The sequence below is a fragment of the Leucopleurus acutus genome (genome assembly GCF_964270905.1).
Source record: "Leucopleurus acutus genome assembly, chromosome: 2".
NCBI classification, from domain to species: Eukaryota; Metazoa; Chordata; class Mammalia; order Artiodactyla; family Delphinidae; genus Leucopleurus; species Leucopleurus acutus.
The window spans coordinates 139,210,085-139,232,058 of record NC_139143.1 but is presented as its reverse complement, the minus strand read 5'-3'; the positions used below and the strand labels follow the sequence as shown (position 1 = coordinate 139,232,058).

Here is a 21,974-nt window from a genome sequence, read left to right as displayed (position 1 = left end):
AACACCCGGGGAGGAGATACTTACGGCATTTCGACATTCAGGGACGCACCCCTGTCGCTGGATAAAACCACTGAGCAACCTCTTACGAAAACAGAGAAGCTTCGGAAAGAAACACTGAAGCCTGAAAAGCGCGGGCGAACGGTCACTCGACGCTGTGCCACACTCCACGCGGCCCGCCGGAAACACTCCCCCAGCTACAAGGGATCCCAGTGTATGCCGGGAAGGGGGGAGGAGAGTCTACGCCTAGGACAGCTCTCAGTCCCTGCCAGGGCAACGCAGGACACTCTCTCACGACTCTGACCAGAAGGCCCCCGATAGATGAGAGGCAGAGCCATCTCCGTTAGCTCTGGAGTAACTATCCCTAGGTTTCTAGCCGGACCATTTGGGTAGGTACTCCGTATCTTGTTTCCGGTAGCGGAGAGGTGCAGTTGCCATGGTAATTAAAAGAAGGCCAAGGACCTTCCGGCCGCTGTGAGAGGGTTGCGGAATCCGTGAGGAGAATTGGCTGCGCTTCCTCGTTTGTGACCTGCAGTTAGGTAGCAAGCAGCTCGCTGTCTGTCTCTTCGCCCGCTCCGTTCGTCACTGTTCGGCTTCCCTTTCGCCACCTGCATCTTTTATCTCTCTGTCATACGTACACTTGCTTCATGTGTGTACTTAAAAATGTAAATATAAATGCAGTTTTATTCCTAGAGGAATACAAAAAAATAGATGTTGCCGGAGATCAGCTGTGAAGGTATTTTACTATGTAGGGACGGTGACTGGATGGCTGTTTTCCCTTGGCCCTTTAGAAGCCTTAGGTGCTTGTAAACAGTTTATTTTTCTTGCTATTGTGCGACTGCTTATTTATGGAGCGGTTCGCTGCAATGTACTCTCTAGGCCCTTGTCTTGGTCTTGGGCTGGAGTTTTAGATGCAGGAGGTTTCCAAGCCTGAGGGGCGCAATTATATATTTAATTATATATTTAAGCTTCAGTTTAGTCTCTCGTTACAGAGAGGGAAAAAATAGCATTCTGGAACATTTCAACCATGGGATTTCCACGTGAGGGAGTCACCTTATTTGGAAAGAGCATTTGAGGACACTCTTAAAAAAATATTTACATTTTTAAATTGCTGGCTGCAAAACGAACGTTCATTCTCCCTTCCTTATTGGAACAGTTTTCTTTCACATTTGTGAGGAGATGTGTGCATGCGTATGTGTTTAAAACTGTGATGCTTAGTTATAGCGATACCAATTTGCAGTAACTAGACTGTGACACCACATCCCTTCGGGGTCCTTCTAAATGTGGTGTAAGATGAAAGTGTCAGGCAGGCGGTCTGTGTATTATAAATAGGGTACTTCATCCATGATAAGCGATTATTATCTTTCTTTCCCAAGTGTAAAAGACCTATATAATTCAAGAAGGTGCAAGTGATTTAGGTCTCCTGAGTAAGAATCCAATGAGTCCTGAAGGGGACCCTACCTGTGTCGTCTTATTGTTAAACTTGAAATATTCAATTTATTAGGTTGGAATGTATTTTTGGAAATCAGAGCTGGGTAAAATAATGTTGGAAGCTGTTAGACCTCCAGCACAATTTAGGGCCTCATAGTAACTGTTGTACAAGAAGCCTTCATTCACATTAAAAAACGAAGAAACTGTTATCGAAATTTGCTGCCTTTTGCTACTTACTATTAGCTGGATGACATCTCTGTCTCTCAATTTCCTTATCTGTAAAATGGGCAAAAAATATCTGACCACTGTAGTAGGTATAAATCAAGATGTATGACAGTTTTTTAAGCTCTTATGAGCAGAGGTGCTATATAAACCCCCCAAATTATTAACATTATTATTGGTAGTAATGGAACACGGTAAAACCTCAGGATAATGCTGTAAATGACTGGATTTTTTAAATTCAGTCATTTAAAATGTGGGGCTGAATTACTGAGATGTTAGTGAAATGACCTGGTTGATGCTGCTGTGGAGTTGGATGCCAACTGCCAATCACATTATAGTCAAGTTCTCATTATGGTGGCGATTCACTCTATCTACAGTTTATTTAGCACTTATTATGTGCCAGGCACTGTTCTATATGCTTCACATGTGTTAATTTACTTAATCCTCATTACAATCCTATGAAGAGTCTCAACTGACTGTCCTCTAATTTTGAGAAAATAGATGAATGCTTTTCCTTTGCCCTGTGATTCTTCTTTTGTATTTATGTTACACCTTTGTTTTGGCTTTGTTCTTTTGGCTCTCTTATATATATATTTAGAAAGCAACTGCCAAAGGCTTATTCTAGCTTAACATATGATAATATAACTGTATGCATATTATAATGTACATCTTTTTTCCACATATAAAAACCTTGATGTCTTGATTCCCCCTCGCCCCAGTTTGAAAGGTAAAGTGACACTTGAATTTTAGGATTAACACTGACTAAAATAAAATTTTAAATTATTTTCTAATAGAATGGCCATCAGTCCAGGAAGTGATGCAGCTTTCTCCAGTCAGAAATCAACGCTTTCAGAGAGTCCTCGATCAAAGAAATTTCCACTAACTGAAGAGGAGATATTTTATATGAATTGTAGAGCTGCCTACTTAACTGTTTTCAAAAGCAGCTTAGATAACATTATTTCTAAAGATCAACTTTGCTTAGGTAATTTTTTTTTAACTTAAGTAGCTTGCCTTATTTGTTGAAAGTTAATAGATCAGAAAGACTGCAATTAGAATTACATTGTTGAATCATTCCAATTTCTTAGTTAAGCTGGAGCAGTGGAACTACCCTATGCTATTGTGCCATTTTATATAGCTACATAGTCTAAGAGGTTCAAAATAAAACTTTCAGTGTTCAAATAGACTAGATTAGTATTTTTAAAGCTTCCATCAATTACTTGCTTAAAATTATTTTTAAAATTCTTATCTTGGTACTTTAAGATTCATAAATTCTTATGTTGGTACTTTAAGATTTATAATGATAGAATTAAAACACTTGTGGCAACTGAATTACTAGTCTGAATTTGACCTACACTGGGGAAAATGTAAAGGGAATATATATATATATATGGTTGAATGATTATAAAAGAGTAGTATTAGAAAATAAGTGAAACTTTAAAAGAAAATTAAGAATTCTGGGTTTTGTCCTGTTCTTTAGGGGTGAGGGCTCGAGAGAGTTGATCTTTTTTTGCTTCTTTCCATTATATTTTTTTATTTTATTTTTTATTGAGGTAGAGTTGAATTACAATGTTGTGTTTATTACTGCTGTACAGCTAAGTGACTCAGTTATATATATACATTCTTTTTCATATTCTTTTCCATTATGGTTTATCACAGGATGTTGAATATAGTACCCTGCCCTATACAGTAGGACCTTGTTGTCTATCTATTCTATATATACCAGTTTGCAACTGCTAATCTCAAACTCCCAATCCAACCCTCTCCCACCTTCCTCCCCCTTAGCAAGCACCAGTCTATTCTCTATGTCTGTGATTCTGTTTCATAAGTAGGTTCATTTGTATCATATTTTAGATTCATATAATGATATATAAGTGATATAATATGATATTTGTCTTTCTCATTTAGTATGATAATCTCTAGTTGCATCCATGTTACTGCAAATGGCATTATTTTGTTCTTTTTATGGTTGAGTAGTATTCCATTGTTTATATGTACCACATCTTCTTTATCCATTCATCTTTCGATGGACATTTAGGTTGCTTCATATCTTGGCTGCTGTGAATAGTGCTGCTATGAACATAGGCGTGCATGTATCTTTTTGAATTATAGTTTTTGTCTAGATATATGCCCAGAAGTGGGATTACTGGATCACATGGTAATTCTATTTTTAGTTTTCTTTTTTTTTTTTTTTTGGCTGTACGTGGGCCTCTCACTGTTGTGGCCTCTCCCGTCGCGGAGCACAGGCTCCAGAGGTGCAGGCTCAGCAGCCATGGCTCACTCGCCCAGCCGCTCCGCGGCATGTGGGATCTTCCCGGACCGGGGCATGAACCCGGGTCCCCTGCATTGGCAGGCGGACTCTCAACCACTGCACCACCAGGGAAGCCCAGTTTTCTTTTTTTAAAATAAATTTATTTATTTATTTTTGTCTGCGTTGGGTCTTTGTTGCTGCACACAGGCTTTGTCTGGGTGCAGTGAGTGGGAGCTACTCTTTGTTGCACTGTGCGTGCATCTCATTGCAGTGGCTTCTCTTGTTGCGGAGTATGGGCTCTAGGTGCGCAGGCTTCAGTAGTTGTGGCACGTGGGCTCAGTAGTTGTGGCTTGCAGGCTCTAGAGCACAGGCCCAGTAGTTAGGCGCACGGGCTTAGCTGCTCTGTGGCATGTGGGATCTTCCCGGACCAGGGCTTGAACCCATGTTTCGTGCATTGGCAGGTTGATTCTTAACCACTGCACCACCAGGGAAGCCCTATTTTTAGTTCTCTGAGGAACCTCCATACTGTTTTCCACAGTGGCTGCACAAACTTTACACTGCCACCAACAGTGTAGGAGGGTTCCCTTTTCTCCACACCCTCTCCAACATTTATTATTTGTTTAATGATGGCCATTCTGACCAGCCTGAGGTGGTACCTCATTGTAGTTTTGATTTGAAATTCTCTAATAATTAGTGATGTGAAGCATCTTTTCATGTGCCTATTGGCCATTTGTATTTCTTCTTTGTAGAAATGTCTCTTTAGGTCTTCTTCCCATTTCTCAATTGGGTGGTTTGTTTTGTTTTGTTTTGCGGTACGCGGGCCTCTCACTGTTGTGGCCTCTCCTGTTGCGGAGCACAGGCTCTGGACGCGCAGGCTCAGCGGCCATGGCTCACGGGCCCAGCCGATCAGTGGCATGTGGGATCTTCCTGGACCGGGTCACGAGCCTGTGTCCCCTGCATCGGCAGGCGGACTCTCAACCACTGCGCCACCAGGGAAGCCTGGGTGGTTTGTTTTTTCGTTGTTGAGTTGTATGAGCTGTTTGTATATTTTGGAAATTAAGCCCTTGTCAGTCGCATCATTTGCAAATATTTTCTCCTATTCTGTGAGTTGTCTTTTCATTTTGTTTGTGGTTTCCTTTGCTGTGCAAAAGCTTGTAAATTTGATTAGGTCCCATTTGTTTATTTTTGTTTTTATTTCTATTGCCTTGGGAAACTGACCTAAGGAAACATTGGTACAATTTATGTCAGAGAATGTTTTGCCTGTGTTCTCTTCTAGGAGTTTTATGGAGTCATGTCTTATGTTTAAGTCTTTAAGCCATTTTGAGTTTATTTTTGTGTATGGTGAGAGGGTGTGTTAACTTCATTGATTTACATGCAGCTGTCCAACTTTCCCAACACCACTTGCTGAAGAGACTATCTTTTTCCTATTGTGTATTCTTGCCTCCTTTGCCAAAGATTCATTGACCATAGGTGTGTGGGTTTATTTTTGGGCTCTCCATTCTGTTCCATTGGTCCATATGTCTGTTTCTGTACCAGTACCACACTGTTTTGATTACCGTAGCTTTGTATTCTGTCTGAGGTCTGGGATGGCTATGTCTCCTGCTTTGTTTTTTTTCTTCAGCATTGCTTTGGCAATTCTGGGTCTTTTATGGTTCCATATGAATTTTAGGATTATTTTTTCTAGTTCTGTGGAAAAGGTCATGGGAATTTGATAGGGATCACATTAAATCTGTAGATTGCTTTGGGTAGTATAGCCATTTTAACAATATTAATTCTTGCAATCTGAGAGCATGGGATATCTTCCATTTCTTTGAATCATCTTCAATTTCCTTCATTAATGCTTTATACTTATCACATATAAATATTTCACCTCCTTGGTGAGGTTTATTCCTAATATTTTATTTTTTGAGTTGTGATTTTAAAAGGTATTGTTTTTTACATTCCCTTTCTGATATTTCATTGTTGGTGTAAAGAAATGGAACCAGTTTCTGTATGTTAAACTTGTAGCCTGCTATCTTGCTGAATTTGTTTATCAGTTCTAGTAGTTTTTGTGTGGAGTCTTTAGGATGTTCTATCTATAGTGTCATATCATCTGCGTATAATGACAATTTTACCTCTTCCCTTCCAACTTGGATACCTTTTGTTTCTTTTTCTTGTCTGATTGCTGTGGCTAGGACTCCCAATACTATGTTGAGAGAAATGGTGAGAGTGGGCATCCTTGTCTTGTTCCAGATTTTAGCAGAAAGCCTTTTAATTTTTCACCATTGAGTATTATATTGGCTGTGGGTTTGTCATATATAGCTTTTACTATTTTGAGATATGTTCCCTCTATACCCACTTTGGTAAGAGTTTTTATCATGAATGGATGTTGGATTTTGTCAAGTGCTTTTTTTGCATCTATTGAGATGATGATGTGGTTTTTGAGTTTTCTTTTGTTTATGTGGTGTATCATAAACAAAATTGATTGATTTGCATATGTTGAGCCATCCTTGTGAACTTGGGATGAATCCCACTTGGTTGTGGTGTATGATCTTTTTTATGCATTGTTGGATTTAGTTTGCTAATATTTTGTTGAGAATTTTTGCATCTATATTCATCAAGGTATTGGCCTGCAATTTTCTTATTTCATGGTGTCTTTGTCTGGTTTTGGTATCAGGGTGATGGTGGCTTCATTGAATGACCTTGGGAGTGTTCCCTCCTCTTCAACGTTTTGAAAGAGTTTGAGAAGGATCAGTATAAGTTCTTCTTTGTATGTTTGGTAGAATTTGCCTGTGAAACCATCTGGTCCTGGACTTTTGTTGGTAGGGAGTTTTTAAATTACAGATTCTATTTCAGTTCTAGTGATCCATCTGTTCAAATTATCTATTTCTTCTTGATTTAATTTTGGTGGGCTGTATGTTTCTAGAAACTTGTCCATTTCTTCTAGGTTGTCAAATTTGTTGGCATATGATTTTTCATACTATTCCCGTGTGGTATTTTTGTTTTTCTGTGGCATCAGTTCTTATGTCTCCTTTTTCATTTCTTACTTTGTTTATTTGTGTTCTCTCTTCTTGGTGAGCCTGGCCAGAGGTTTGTCAGTCTTGTTTATCCTTTCAAAAACCAGCTTTTGGTTTTATCGACTTTTTCTATTGTTTTTTTTTTAAGCTCTGTTTTATTTATTTCCTGTCTGATCTTTCTTCCTTCCTTCCTTCTGCTGACTTTAGGTTTTGTTTGTTCTTTTTCTAATCCTTTTAAGTGGTAGTTTAGGTTGTTTATTTGAGATTTTTCTTTTTTTTTGAGGAAGGCCTGTATCGCTATGAACTTTACTCTAATAACTGCTTTTTCTGCATCCCCTAGATTTTGTATGGTTGTGTTTTCCATTATATTTTAAACCTTCTGGTGCAAATATCCCCCAAACCAGTGAATTTGGTCCTTACTAGGTGTGTCAAATGACTTAGAGGTCTTTAGTCTTAAGAAAGTGGGAAACAACAATACCAGATAATACTATACTCATGTCAGTTTCATCAAGGCTAATAACTTTATGAGTAGAAAAACTGAGTTTTTTTGCCAACTTTAGAAGCAGTTTCCTGAAATAAAAAATCTGACATATTCTTGCAACAGTGTCTTGGATTTGTATGCAGTAAGATATCTATTTGAGGAAACCCATTTTGGGAAATATAAAAATTGAAAAGATTAAAATTTATATTTTATTATAAACTATAATTTTAGTTTTTTCTCTCTATTCTTTTGGATATTGGTTGAGATTGTGAATCTACTAAGTGTAAAAGTTTAACATGCTTTCTGCTACTATGGCATTTAGTTTAAATCAATGAGTATGTATTACTAAGGTGTTATCAGTCGTATAGAATTATCTGGGAAGACAATAATGCAGTGTTCATCTCTTCAACTTTTGATTTTATGGTGGAATATTCTTTGTAAAATTGTAATGATTGATTTCAGATAATCTAGATTTTAAAAAACTGGTTGTGTGAACCAGTGATTCTCTTTCTTAAACTTTTATGCCTTTCGTCTATAACCTTCTGCCACTTATGCACATACATGTGCTTTGACATTCCATTTTGAAATAGGATAAAGCAGTACTTTAGCTTATTTGGAAATGGAAAGTCAAAGAGAACTTTAGAGTTCCTTTTTTTCCCAGCTTACAGATAATACAGGTATTATAAACTCATGTCAAAGCTTAAAGTAAACCCTGGCAGAAGATCAGTATTTTGGTGTAAACCTTTAAACATCTACAATTACATTGTGTTTTCACTGTTATTGGACTTAATAATGGGCTCCAACTAATTCTAAAACTAAAGATTAAAGTTTGGTTAGTATTGTACCGATTTCTTAGATATGGGAATGTTTAGTTAATACCATGTTTTGGGGAAAATAATTTTATTCTGAGAAAGTTGTTCTTTTAGACAACAGTAATTTAAAAAATAGTTTAAAAAATTTTGTTATTGAAGATAGCAACAAGCATTTGAGCTGCCACTTGTGGGAAAGAGTTACATATCTATTTTTCCAGAGCTGGACAGAAAATACCATTTTTTTCACATGGACTTTTGACTTTAAATCACAACTTCATTTAGGTCCTACTTGTATTCCCAGATTTTAAAGGGAGGAGGCTGACTGGGCATGGAATCCTAAAACACATATGCCCTTTTTGTGATTATCTTGATAGATGAATTAAGGAATTGTCCACTTATACACTAGGCAGAGTACTTATCTTTTATTCCCGGGCAACATGGTAATTAGGGCTTTTGTCTACTTCCAAAATAAACATGTGGAAATTTAAAAAGCCATGTTATCTCCACTGTTACAAATTTCCACAAAGGCTTTCTAGGTGAATGGAAGATGGCAATTGCTATAGCTGTAACTTTTGGTAACTCTGAGAGTCACCTCTAGTTGATGATCTTGTTTCTGTTTCTTTGCCAAAGTTTATGTTATCTAGGTACAATGCACTGGCATAATGTGGAAGATGGGAACATTCATCTTAGTCAGTTAACTTCTAATATGTTATTAACCATAAATCTTGACCACCAGTAGCAACTTTACACTTAAGGTGTGGACTTACTATTTAGATTATAAAACTTCTTAGAAACCAAGAAGCTTATATCTTTAAAAATAAAAAATCACCTCATATTATTCTTGTGTACAATGAATGTTCAATATAATGGACTCACAAGTGTCTGCATTTTATTGCCTTGATCTGGTTTCTATTTCCTTGAGGATATTTCTTTAGTTAAATTGTTTTTTATATATTATTCCTTATTACATTAAATTGTAGAATATCTAGATTATCAGTTTTTAATGGTGATTGACAATGCATAGATCTTGTGAAATCTCACCTAAGATAGTTGGAAATATCCAATATAAAGTTTTATAATAGAAGTTTGTAGTATAATTCAGGACAGTTACACCTTTTAAAATTCTGTTAATTTTGTCTGTGGTGCTTAGGAAACTTACTATTGGATCATTTTAGATAGTGTTAAGATATTAAAGCCTTAATATGAAGAGATTAGTCTATTTGCAAATTACCAAGTTACTCCTATTCAACTGTACAGAATATCTACAATTGTTTAAAACCATTATATTTTAGTGTGATATGACCTGCAAATATACAAAGCCTTTCTCACATTGTAATTCTTTGCTCCTCATAGTTATAAGGGCATAGCTTTTAAAATAGGAATGTCTTATAAATAACTGGTTATAGGACTATTTTTAAATGTTCTGGTTAAAAATGAAAAGTAATTTGAGCATTGCATCTCTATAATAGAGTTCTCTCAAAGTTTGTTGACATTCTTGATTTTTAGCAGGGCTGTAACTGCAAGTAGGATACATTTTGTGCATGTATTTGACATTTGGGACATGATTCATGTTCTTGAAACTAATAGCTGGCAGTGATGAACATTTTAAATATCATGACTTGTTGTCAGTGATATTCTCAAACTAATGATTTACTCATTTCATTAAGATATTTGTTGAGCTAGAAAAAGTAATAATTTATGCTTTTTTTTATTCCTATGTCCTCAAAACAATTAAGTGAATGGTTGTTATTAGATCTTTTTTTTTCTCCAGGCACTCTTATGAAGTAACTCAGATATTGTCAGTTAATTAAACTATGTAAGTTGAGAACCAACTATCAGAATAGGAAAAATCTATTTAATTCTGGCATTTTAATATATTTGAGAATCTTTAGCTGGTAACATATATGTATATTGTCATTTTTGAAAGTTAGGCATACATTGATAGCACTAGATTATCAACATCAAAGGTAATGTATTGGTATGTGTGTACTTTTGTATAATATTGTAGTACATAATGATTTTTTTAAAAATGCACTTAAATACCAATTCCAAATGTTACTGTAACAAATAATACTTGTTTTATTGGGCAGCTCTTCAGCATGCAGGAAGAAATCCATCCCAAAAGACCATTAATAAGTATTGGACTCCTCAAACTGCCAAACTGAATTTTGATGATTTTTGTTTAATTTTAAGAAAGGAAAAACCTACTTCAAAAGCAGAATTGCTAAAATCATTTAAGCAATTAGATGTAAATGATGATGGCTCTATTTTACACACTGATCTTTATAAACTTCTAACAAAGGTAAGATCTGTGAAACAGTTTTGTAATATGCATGTTTTGCAGAAAAACTTGGAATCTAGCTTTGGCTACCAAAGTCCACATCAGAAATAACTATTTCACTGGCAGGTGAAATGAATCACATATATGTTGTTTGTAAAGTACTTAAGGATCCTTCTGGATGAAAGGTGCTTTATAAATAAAAGATAAAGTATAAAATTGAGCCTGTGTTGTAATCCTCTTGTGCTCCTTTGCAATTCTTTCCTGCTAGAACTCTTTGTAAATCAGTGATAGGTTCATATGTGATAAGTAAAAGAGAACTAAAGTATAAATGAGATTCAGAAACCATTCTGTTTCTTGGTACAGCATGAGAAAGTATTGTTACTCTGAATTTAATAGTAGTTATTACTGAATCTATGATATATATTGTTGAAATTTAGTAAACTGAAATTCAGCACACTTTTATACAATTTAATTGTGAAAATTGTAAAATTTTATTTCATATAATAGGTTCATTTTTGCTTGACATAATACTCATTCTGAGATTTTTAATGAAATCATATATTCAAATTTACTTGTAGAAAAGATTAAAATTAATTTCCACTCTCCCCGTGCATAACAAAGTGATAGACATGTTGCTTTAAAATAAATCTTTTTTTTCCAGAGAGGTGAGAAGATGACTCGAGAAGAGGTAAATGCCATAATAAATTTGGCTGACGTAAATGCTGATGGCAAATTTGACTACATCAAGGTACATAAGCTCATACTGATGTAAATTTGTTTACTGTATAGAAGTATTTTTAAACGCACACATCTTTTAAATATTGACAATGATATATTTATATATTAAGTACTAATTGTACTTGAAATTTAATCTCTCCAGTCCCACAATTGTAATCTGAATGACTACCTGAAAAATAATGTAACCAAGTTAAAATACATGCATGTGCTCACACATACACACACACACACACACACACACACACACACACACTCTTTGAATATGCCTCTTCTGGAGTGGAAGAATCATAAAAATTATTTAGAACAAACGCAAGTCTACACATGTCTTGTAAAAAATAATAATAAATCACCTTTCTTTGTGTAACATTTTATTTTCACTCAGGGTATGGCCTCCTTATTGAATTATGGCTGCATTTCACTAGGTCACTTGAGGGTGGTCAATCTGATTCAAGAAAATAAAATGAGTAACCTAGTTCAATAGGAAATATATTTCATCTATCAGTCTATCCCTTGCCTACTAATGTGCATTTTCTTTCTCCTCCCAAATGTATGATTGAATGTTTTACCCACTGGAGTACTTGTTTCCTATAGTTTTGTAAATTATATATGACAACCAATGAACAATGTCTCAAAACTACGCTAGAAAAATTGGAGGTTGACAGTAAACTGAGGCGTCAACAGTTTGGAAGCCACATGGAAGGGTCGCCTGAAAGGGACCCATCACCAGTACCAAAACCATCACCCAACATCATAAGAAAAACTGATCAGGAATCATTCTCAAATAAAGGTATTTACTTTTCTTGTTTAAGAATTAAGGATCATATTCAGATAAATTTTTCTTTCCATCTTAGCTTATCAGTGATAAACTTTTGTTAGCTACTGTTTCTAGACTCACTTAGCTATAAAAATCTATTGAAGTAAAATTTTATTATGGAACTTGACTTGGCTTTGCTCATTATATTTTATTAAAAGTAAAATTTCAGGCTAAAAGATGACAGATTGAAATAAAGAATCCTATTAGTAGATCAGAAATTAGCAGCCATTAAAGTCTGATAAATATAAAACTTTTGAGTTTATTTCAATAGGAAGAACAAAGAGAATGAAATTAATACATAGTCCTTTCATACTACACTGTGTTCAGAAACAGACTTCTTATTGACAGCTTTTCATAATGTGAGACTGAATAACTATTACTTGTTACAGGAGACACCAGGAGTTCTTTACTGACAACAACTAGAGAGTTCAGAACATCTGTTTCTTTCACAATTACCATGGGCGCTAGTAGTAAGCAAAACTCAAAGTTAACTGAGCCAAACTCAATAAAGGTATAGTATTTTAAATGAATAGGTATGACTTTTTCTGAAAACAAATTTGACATTAAGTTTATTAATAACTTTTTGGTGTTTACAGAGAACAAGTAAAGTTTATGAAGTAATTCTTTGAGGTTTTCTGTGGATCGTAGCATTTCTACCTATAAGCCAGTTTTAATAAATTTAAAGTGAAAATGATGGATAAGAATATTATTAAATGGTCTTCAGTTTAAAAATGACTCTTCAGTTTTTGAACTTGATGAATAGATTATGCAATTATGTACTTTGCCAAGCAATTTTTTGGTTTTGTTTAACAAATACTTTTCATAGGTGTTTCTTATAAATAAATCATTCAATACCAGTTCCTTTGAGAGAAAGACAACAAAGTCACTTTGCTAAGTCAATATTTGTAGAGTGTTAATATTGATCTTCCTTTGTTTTCCCTTTCTAGACTCAACCTTTACTAGTTTTCTTTCAACAGAAAATAATAGCTACAGACATATAAAACATCAACTGGAAACTGCTAGGATACATTAAAAATGTGTACCTAGGGGGAAAAATGGTTATGACCACATACTATAACTGCTGTTCGAAAACTGAACTGATTTTTCTCAAGAGCTACATTTTTGTTTCAAATAACAACTCTGTATTTGATATTGAACTCTGAAGTCCCTTATATCTTTAAATTGCTAGACAGTGACATTTGTTCTATATTAAAATTTTAAAACATTATCTCCAAGGAATTTTGTTCAGACTGTTTAGGAATCTATACACCCTAAGCAATTTGGTGTGCATGTCCAACATGTTCACACACAATATTTAGTGTTCCAACAATATTATTTTCCACCAGTGGAAACTTTCTGTATTTTGCAACTAAATTAAATGCTAACTAATAAAATCAACTTAAATAATTGTTGCTTACCCGATTCAAAAGTGTAAATAAATATAATTTTATAAAATATAAATGAATATTAATATGGGTTATATTAAAGCCATAATAAAACTTTTTCTCTGTTTCATGCTCTTATTAATTGGGTACATACCAGTACAGTTCCTTTAATTTAGTTCAGCTCAACAAATATTCATTAAAAAGGTAACATATGCGAGCTATTTTGCTTAGTGTAATGGGCCCTGAATTAAAAAAATAAAAATTTTCATTTCATTATTAACAATATACCAAGTTAGTATAGCATTTCATTTATTCAACAAATATTTATTTATTTATTTAGGCCGCACCAAGCAGTGTGGCTTGTGGGATCTTAGTTCCCCGACCAGGGATTGAACTCGGGCCCTCAGCAGTGAAAACGTGAAGTCCTAACCACTGGACCACCAGGGAATTCCCACACCAACAAATATTTATTGAATGACTACTTTGTGCAAAGCACTGTTCTAAGGTGCTGATTAAAACCTTTGAATAGACAGACCTGTGTTTAACTTTTAGCTTTATCACTTAATAACTGTGTGACCTTTGGTAAGTTAGTCAGCAGCCCCTCTGAGTTTTAGTTTCCTTATCTATAAATTGGGAATAATTACATTTAGTGTGTTTTTGAAAGATTTAAATCATCTAACATATATAAATAATTTAGCACAATGCCAGGGACATAGTTTTACTTTAATAAATAATATCGTTATTAATATTATTATGGAACTAAGAAATTACTGTAGATCTTTATGTGGGAATAACATGATGAAAGTATGGTTTAAGAAAAGTTATTATACTGTTGTATATTGTATATGGAGACTTCAAATTAGGGAGACTATAGAGAGGCTGATAGAGTTATTCAGATATAAAGTAAGTACAGCTAGGCCAAGGGTAGTACCTGAACATAGTAAGGAAGGGACAACGCTAATAGACAACACCAAAATTAATCTGTAGGCCATAGTGATTGTATAACAAAAGACTAAAGTTTTGCATCTAAGACATCAAGAGCAAGGAAAGGTACTGATGATAATTAGGAATTAGGTAAAAGATAGTAGGAGAATTTAATGATTAAAAGAAGATGGTGTACTGTCAACTCATAAATTCTGTGACTTTCATATAAAATTTAACGTCTTTTAGAAATACTTCATAGCTTTCTTATTACTTATCTGACTTTTTATGTCCTTTTTCTGATCTTGATATTGCCCACTGTTTGTACTGGCTGATATTTCTTAGATGAGCTGAAATGATTTTTTTTTTAAATCTGTGATCCTTTTGCTATTCAGCAGGATTCGGTTCTTTGTTTGCATTTTACCTTGAAGTTATTTTTTAAAATTTCTTAAATTTTATATATTTCTTAAGTTTCACAACAACTCTAAGAAGTACTTGGTTAGGAATACAATTATTGTATAATTTGTTTTAATTGAGATTGATAGAATAAGTTACTAAAAGAATTATTAAATTAATTTTCTTCAAATACTTTAAATCTATTTTAAACAAGTTTGGGTACCTCAGTTTCATGTGGAGTGGAGAAGTATGGAATTGGGACAGAAAAGAAAGGTCTTTTCAGAAATTAGAAAATTATTGTAATGGGGTACACATAAACCAGATTTTAAATCATAAATCTACACAAATGGTGAAAGACCTGAATTATGGGAGGAAAGTACGACCTTCACAGGGATTATACATGTGTTACTTTCTGTATACCATATGTAGGTACTGTATCACTATTCTTTTTTTAATCCTGAATTTTCTCTATTTACTTAGGTTTCATAATGTACAAGGAGTGTCAGAAATTTTTCTTTGAGAGAAATATAGCTTCAGTTGCCAGTCATGACTAAAATTAGAGAAAGCCATGAGTTGTAAGCTCCAGAGATGCAATACTATATCCAGATTCCTAGTTAGAGTATGTCTACATATATTTTACATATATATGTGTTGTGTAACATATATATAATACAACATATGTGTTATATGTGAATATGTTGTGTAACATGTAGGTTATATATGTCTATATATGTAAAACAATACAAATATAAACATTTTAGACTTGAGGTGGTTGTCTAACTTAATTTTTGTGAAGGCTCCAAATAGTAATTTTCTTATAAAAGTCTCTCATTTTCAAAATGTTGATCAATTCAAATTGTCAATTAGGTGAGCAATCTATATCAAATTTTCCCCTTATAAATCATCTATTTAACCTCCTGTTTTTAAGTATGTACAGTTTTTAAGTATGTACAGTTTATAATTCTTTAATAACAAAAAGTTCAATACAGTCTGTTTACCTACTTAACAAAAAGTAAATAGCCTTCTAATAGCGTGACATACGGTATCTTTATAGAAAACAACGTGATGATGATGATGATAATGATGACATAGAAGTTCCTCCTTTGACTAAGTCTATGGCAGATCTACTGCTTAATAATTCTACCTCACCTAAAACTTTAATAATATAGAATTGTGTGTCAAACAAATCATGTTTTCTACAGTGTTCCAAGAAAAATGTAACTTTACTGATATATTTAAGTTTTGAGAGCTAGAATTTTCAACTTTACTATTTTTAATTTATGCTTTTAAGCATTTCCTTATGCATTGTGAATGAAAATAAGTAATATTTGTATATGACAAATGAATTAACAGTTTTTTCCTTTCATATGAATTTACTTGAATTGGTAGAATATAGCACCACCTTATGCCCTATATAAGAATTACAAGCTACTATTTTATTTCTGCTTTATATTGTCAAAAATTATATCATACATGGAATTTCTTACTCTATCATTCTAAGAATTTTTTAAAAACTCAACCTTCTTCCATTTTTCTCATAATACTCAAACTGTCAACTTAATCTATAATCCTTTCAAGTTGATTTATTTGAATGAGCCAGCCAATTTGTCAGTACTTTTTTCCTTTTAATTCATAACATTTTAGTCTAGGTCCTAGAGAAAAAGCTCTGTGTGATTGAAAGTCTATTTGTTTTAAAGTAAATTTGGGGTTGAATAAGCATTGTGTGTTTAATAACTGTGACAGATCTTAAGAATTTGAATTCTTCCTTTCAAACAAGAGAGCTACAAATTCTCCTAGTGGTGTTATTTAATATTCAAAGTAAACTGATTATCACATTGAAGTTTGGTTGTTATATATAATATATAGGTTTTCTTCTATTTAATAATAGCTGTTTTCTTACCATTTTCCAGCCTTATTAACCATGTGTTGTATTCAGAGTGATTGTCTTTCAAAGAAACTTGTAAATTCCCTTCTACCTGTACCTTTTCTAAAATTGGAACTTAGGAAAGACGTCTAATAAAAATACTTAATTCGCTCCCCAGCTAAATTTTATAAAGCATCTCCTATCATCCAGAGATACCATAAGCACATGGAGAAACTCTTCCATTTTTGAGTTTCCCAAATGCCACAAGTACTTTTCACTATGTGTACCAGGCAAAATGCATTGTTTTTTAGTTTCATTTAAACATTTTTTAACCGGAGAGTAGGAGGCTGCTATACCCATGGTTCCAATACAAATTTAAGAAATTTTTTAGATACTAAAATCTACATTTTTTTAGTAAGAAAACCAAATAATTATGTTTATCTTAACACTTCAGTATATGTATAATTCTGAATGATAATGAGTTATCATACTTATGATAATTTTATAAACATGAAGTTTTAAAAATATTAGCTTTAGAAAAATCATGGCAGATATTTAAATGTGGGGAAAAAAAGAATTTTGAATATAGCTGGTAGTTTGGAGAGAAAGTAAGGATACTTAGGTTCAGGTCTGGTTCTGCAATCAACGAGGATTGTGAATTAAGCATATCATTTTATTTTTCAGAGTTTCATCAGTCAAAAGAGAAGTCTGACTGAATTGCTTTTTAGACTTCTACCTTTAATATTCTGTAATTCTAAACTAGTATCTTTTACCATTCCAGTTGGGTAAATGTAAAAAATATATTCATAAGTTATATTAGATTAAATTCCACGCGTGCTGCAACTAAGGAGCCTGCCTGCTGCAACTGGGACCTGGTGCAACCAAATAAATAAATAAATAATTATTTTTTAAAAATTGATTGAAAGGAAAACAGTTTAAGTGTTTTCCGTTTGATGTCAGAATCTTAGTTCGAACTGTCTCAAAATTCCATATGATTGTATCTTTCCTTTCTTATCTGTGGCAGATCATCATCCAAGGTCATGTTGATTATGTTCAGGACAATTGGCTTTGAAATAATGTCAGCATCTGTTGTTAGTCAATAATACATTCCCATCCAAGAGATTTACAGGGAGGCTAAATGAAAGTCTGTACATACTCTTACTCATCATTAACAGTTGAACTTTTGACTCAAGCCCAACTTTGAACCTCATTGTGTTATAAAAATTTTGAATTTAGTACCTTGAGTATATTTTCTTTTAGAAACATGATTTAATGGTAAAGCTTTGATCCAGAAGTCTTAGACTCTACACCTAATATTTCTACAAACTCCTTGTATAACTCTGAACCCATATAATCTATGGGTATCTCAATTTGTCTGTTTATTAAAATGACTAATTTATATCTACCCCATATTGTCTTATAGGGATGTTGTTGAAATATCATGTATAATGACTTGTTTCTGTCATGGGCAGTATACTTGTGAAGATGAATTCCAATAATTTAAGGTCACATTTTAATTTCTCAGAATTAAAAGTACACATATCTTTTTTTTTTTTTTTTTTTTTGCGGTACGTGGGCCTCTCACTATTGTGGCCTCTCCCGTTGCGGAGCGCAGGGTCCGGACGCGCTCAGCAGGCATGGCTTACGGGCCCAGCTGCTCCGCGGCATGTGGGATCTTCCCAGACCGGGGCACAAACCCGTGTCCCCTGCATCGGCAGGTGGACTCCCAACCACTGCACCACCAGGGAAGCCCAATACACATATCTTTTAGACCCCAAAGGTGTGACAGTGCATGTGACTAATGACTGACTAAAAGCTTGAGTAATAGTTTAGCAATAATGATAATTTCTTAAAATTCAGTTTAAGAAGAAATCTCTAAAGAAAAGATGAATATAAAAATGGAAAACTTACATAATTGAAAAATAACCAAAACTAAAATTAAAGGAAATAGAGAAAATACATGCAACAAAGTTTACAAAGGTGATTAATATCTAAAATAATCAAAATAACTTATTAAAATATGTAAGAAAAATACCAAGTCCACAATAGATCTATGACAATAAGGGATAAATAGGCAGTTCACACAGAAGGAGACAAAATTATAAACACATGGGGAAATGTTCAACCTTGCTAGTAATTAGGGAAATTAATGCAAAAATCATTACAGTACCATTTTAATTTATTATATTTTATTACATTAATATAAATTATTGTAAAAAAATCATTAACAATACCATATACAAAAATATATGGAATACTATAATGAATATTTTATGTACTCACACCTAGCTTAAGAAAGCATCCCCAACCACTAACCAATTTTTTCATGGTAACACTACTGACCAAGTTATGGTAATAACAAATTATCAAATTATCACAACTGTAAAGTTGTATCACTTTTATAAAGCGGTATGAACATATGTCATTAGCCTTAAAAATACACATACTTTTTAAAAAGTTTGTTTATTTTTATTTTATTTATTTTTGGCTGCATTGGGTCTTCGTTGCTGCACAGGGACTTCCTCTAGTTGTGGCGAGTGGGGGCTACTTTTCCCTGGGGTGCACAGGCCTCCTATTGCGCTGGTCTCTCCTGTTGCGGAGCACAGGCTCTAGGCATGTGGGCCTCAGTAGTTGTGGCACATGGGCTCAGCAGCTGTGGCTCGTGGGCTCCAGAGCGCAGGCTCAGTAGTTGTGGCACATGGGCTTAGTCGCTCCACGGCATGTGGGATCTTCCCGGACCAGGGCTTGAACCCGTGTCCCCTGCATTGGCAGGCGGATTCCCAACCACTGCACCACCAGGGAAGTCCCCACATACTTCTTGCTTAGAAATTCTTCTAAAGGATATTCATCAGAAGAAAAGCATTTAGACAAAATAGTATTCATTTTAGCATTATCTATACTGATAACCTACATGTCCAACACTTTAGAAATAGTTAAGTAAGTAATGGTATACAAACTCAATGGGTAATAAAAGAACCAGTTAAATTGAAATTTTGAATATTGCTTAGCAAAATTTTTTTTTATCGTGCTAAAATACACATAACATAAAATTTACCATTTTAACCATTTTTAAATGTATGAGTCTGTGGCCTTAAATACATTTGTGTTGTTGTAAGACCACTACCACCATCCATGTCCAGAACTTTTTCATCATCTCTACTTGAAACTGTACCCATTAAACAATAACTCCTCGTTTCCTCCTGCCCTCAGCTCCTGGATGCCATTCTACTTTCTGTCTCTGAATTTAACCATCCTAGCTACCTCATATCAGTGAAAGCATACAATATTTGTCCTTTTGCTTTTGTTTTGGCATACTTCACTTAGCATATGTCCTCAAGGTTCATCCATGTGTAGCATGTGTCAGAATTTCATTCCTTTTTAAAGCTGAATGATATCCCATTGTAGGTATATACCATATTTTGTTTATCCATTCATTTGTCAATGGACATTTTATATATTTGAGTCTTTGCTTTCAGTTCTTTTGGATATGTACCCAGAAGTAGAATTGCTAGATCATATGGTAATTCTATGTTTAATTTTTGGGGAGGAACTGTCAAACCTTTTCCACAGTGGCTTCTTCACTTTACATTCCTATGAGCAATGCACAAGTGTTCCAATTTCTCCATGTCCTTGTCAGCACTTGTTATTATCTGTTTTTTTTTAATAGCCATCCTAGGGGGTATGAGGTGGTAACTCATTGTGGTTCTGATTTGCATTTCTCTAATGATAATGCTGAGCATCTTTTCATATGCTTATTGGCCATCTGTGTATCTTCTTCGGAGAAATATCTGTTCAAGCCCTATGGCCATTTTTTAGTTGGTTTCTTTTTTTTGGTTTCTTGTTGTTGAGTTGTAGGAGTTTTTAGTATAATCTGGATAATACTCCATTTCAGATATATGATTTGCAGATATTTTCTCCCACTATGTGGGTTGCCTTTTCACTGTGTTGATAGTGTCCTTTGATGCACAAAGGGTTTTTAATTTTTTTTTAATTTTTTTTTTTTTTTTGCGCTACGCGGGCCTTTCACTGTTGTGGCCTCTCCTGTTGCGGAGCACAGGCTCTGGACGCGCAGGCTCAGCGGCCATGGCTCATGGGCCTAGCCGCTCCGCGGCATGTGGGATCTTCCTGGACCGGGGCTCGAACCCACGTCCCCTGCATCGGCAGGCAGACTCTCAATGACTGTGCCAGCAGGGAAGCCCGGGCTTTTTAATTTTGATGAATTCAGTTTATCTATATATTTTTGTTGTTGCCTATGCTTTTGGAGTGTCATATCCAAGAAATCATTGCCAAATCTAATGTCATGAAGTTTTCGCCGTATGTTTTCTTCTCAAAGTTTTGTAATTTTAGTACTTACATTTAAGTCTTAGATCCATTTTGTGTTAATTTTAGTTTATGGTATAAGGTAAGGGTTCAAAGTGATTATTTTGCACAGGGATATCCAGTTTTCGCAGCCCCGTTTGTTGAAATTTGAATTGCCCTGGCACCCTTGTTGAAAATCATTTGACCATATTTGTGAGAGTTTATTTCTGGTTTATCTTTTCTGTTCCATTGGTCTATATGTTTGTCTTTATGCCAGTATCACACTGTGTTGATTAATGTAGCTTTGTAGTAAAATCAGGAAATGTGAGTTCTTCAACTTTGTTCCTTTTCAATAGCACAATGTTTCAGATATAACATTAAATGAAAAAGGCAGCACATAAAATAATATTAATTAGAATGTAAAAAAATAGGTTTTTATATAAAGTCAGTATTAGGAATGATTACATAAGAATCAAACTAGGGTGGTAGAACTATGGGGACTTCTTTTCCTTATTTTTAAATTTCTAATTTTAAATGTATTTTGGTACCAGTAAAATAATATAAAATATAAATGTAATTATAATTTACATAGTAGAAAAATGGTATGTAAGTATATGTTAAGATAGTTTAGCCTTTAAAAATGTGAGTAAGATATCAATATCAATGTAAATAATGTTTGTTCTTGACTCTTCAGTGCCATAGTAAATCCTTCTAAAATGGATTAATAATATTTTTTTAAAAAATATTTATTTATTTGGTTGTGCCAGGTCTTAGTTGCAGCAGATGGCTCCTTTTAGTTGCAGCTCACTGGCTCCTTAGTTGCGGCATGTGGGCTCCTTAGTTGTGGCACATGAACTCTTAGTTGCAGCATGCATGTGGGATCCAGTTCCCTGGCCAGGGATCGAACCCAGGTGCCCCGCATTGGGAGAGTGGAGTCTTAATTACTGTGCCACCAGGGAAGTCCCAGGATTAATAATATTTTTGATATTATTGTTACATAGCTAATGCATGCCTTTTCAGTTGTTATCTTAATATTATTAAAGCCTTGAGCTTATTATTTAAATATACTAACATAATTTTTCAAAATCA

General features: G+C 34.3%; 2 protein-coding genes across 2 annotated transcripts in view; one reads left to right on the top strand and one right to left on the bottom strand.

Annotated features, from left to right (window-relative positions):
* The window catches only part of ITGB3BP (integrin subunit beta 3 binding protein), an 87,301-nt gene extending 87,198 nt beyond the window's left edge, over positions 1-103 (bottom strand). Inside the window, exon 1 of the mRNA XM_082834734.1 lies at positions 25-103. Within this exon, the coding sequence (XP_082690860.1) occupies positions 25-29 (5 nt within the window). The 5' untranslated portion in view covers positions 30-103. The remainder of the gene's footprint in view (positions 1-24) is intronic.
* Positions 104-455: 352 nt separating this feature from the next.
* The window catches only part of EFCAB7 (EF-hand calcium binding domain 7), a gene marked incomplete at its 3' end in the record, with an annotated part of 58,100 nt that continues 36,581 nt past the window's right edge, over positions 456-21,974 (top strand). The window contains exons 1-6 of the mRNA XM_082832327.1: positions 456-536; positions 2,445-2,632; positions 10,278-10,489; positions 11,130-11,216; positions 11,798-11,993; positions 12,410-12,531. Coding sequence (XP_082688453.1) covers positions 2,446-2,632; positions 10,278-10,489; positions 11,130-11,216; positions 11,798-11,993; positions 12,410-12,531 — 804 coding nt within the window. The 5' untranslated portion in view covers positions 456-536; position 2,445. The remainder of the gene's footprint in view (positions 537-2,444; positions 2,633-10,277; positions 10,490-11,129; positions 11,217-11,797; positions 11,994-12,409; positions 12,532-21,974) is intronic.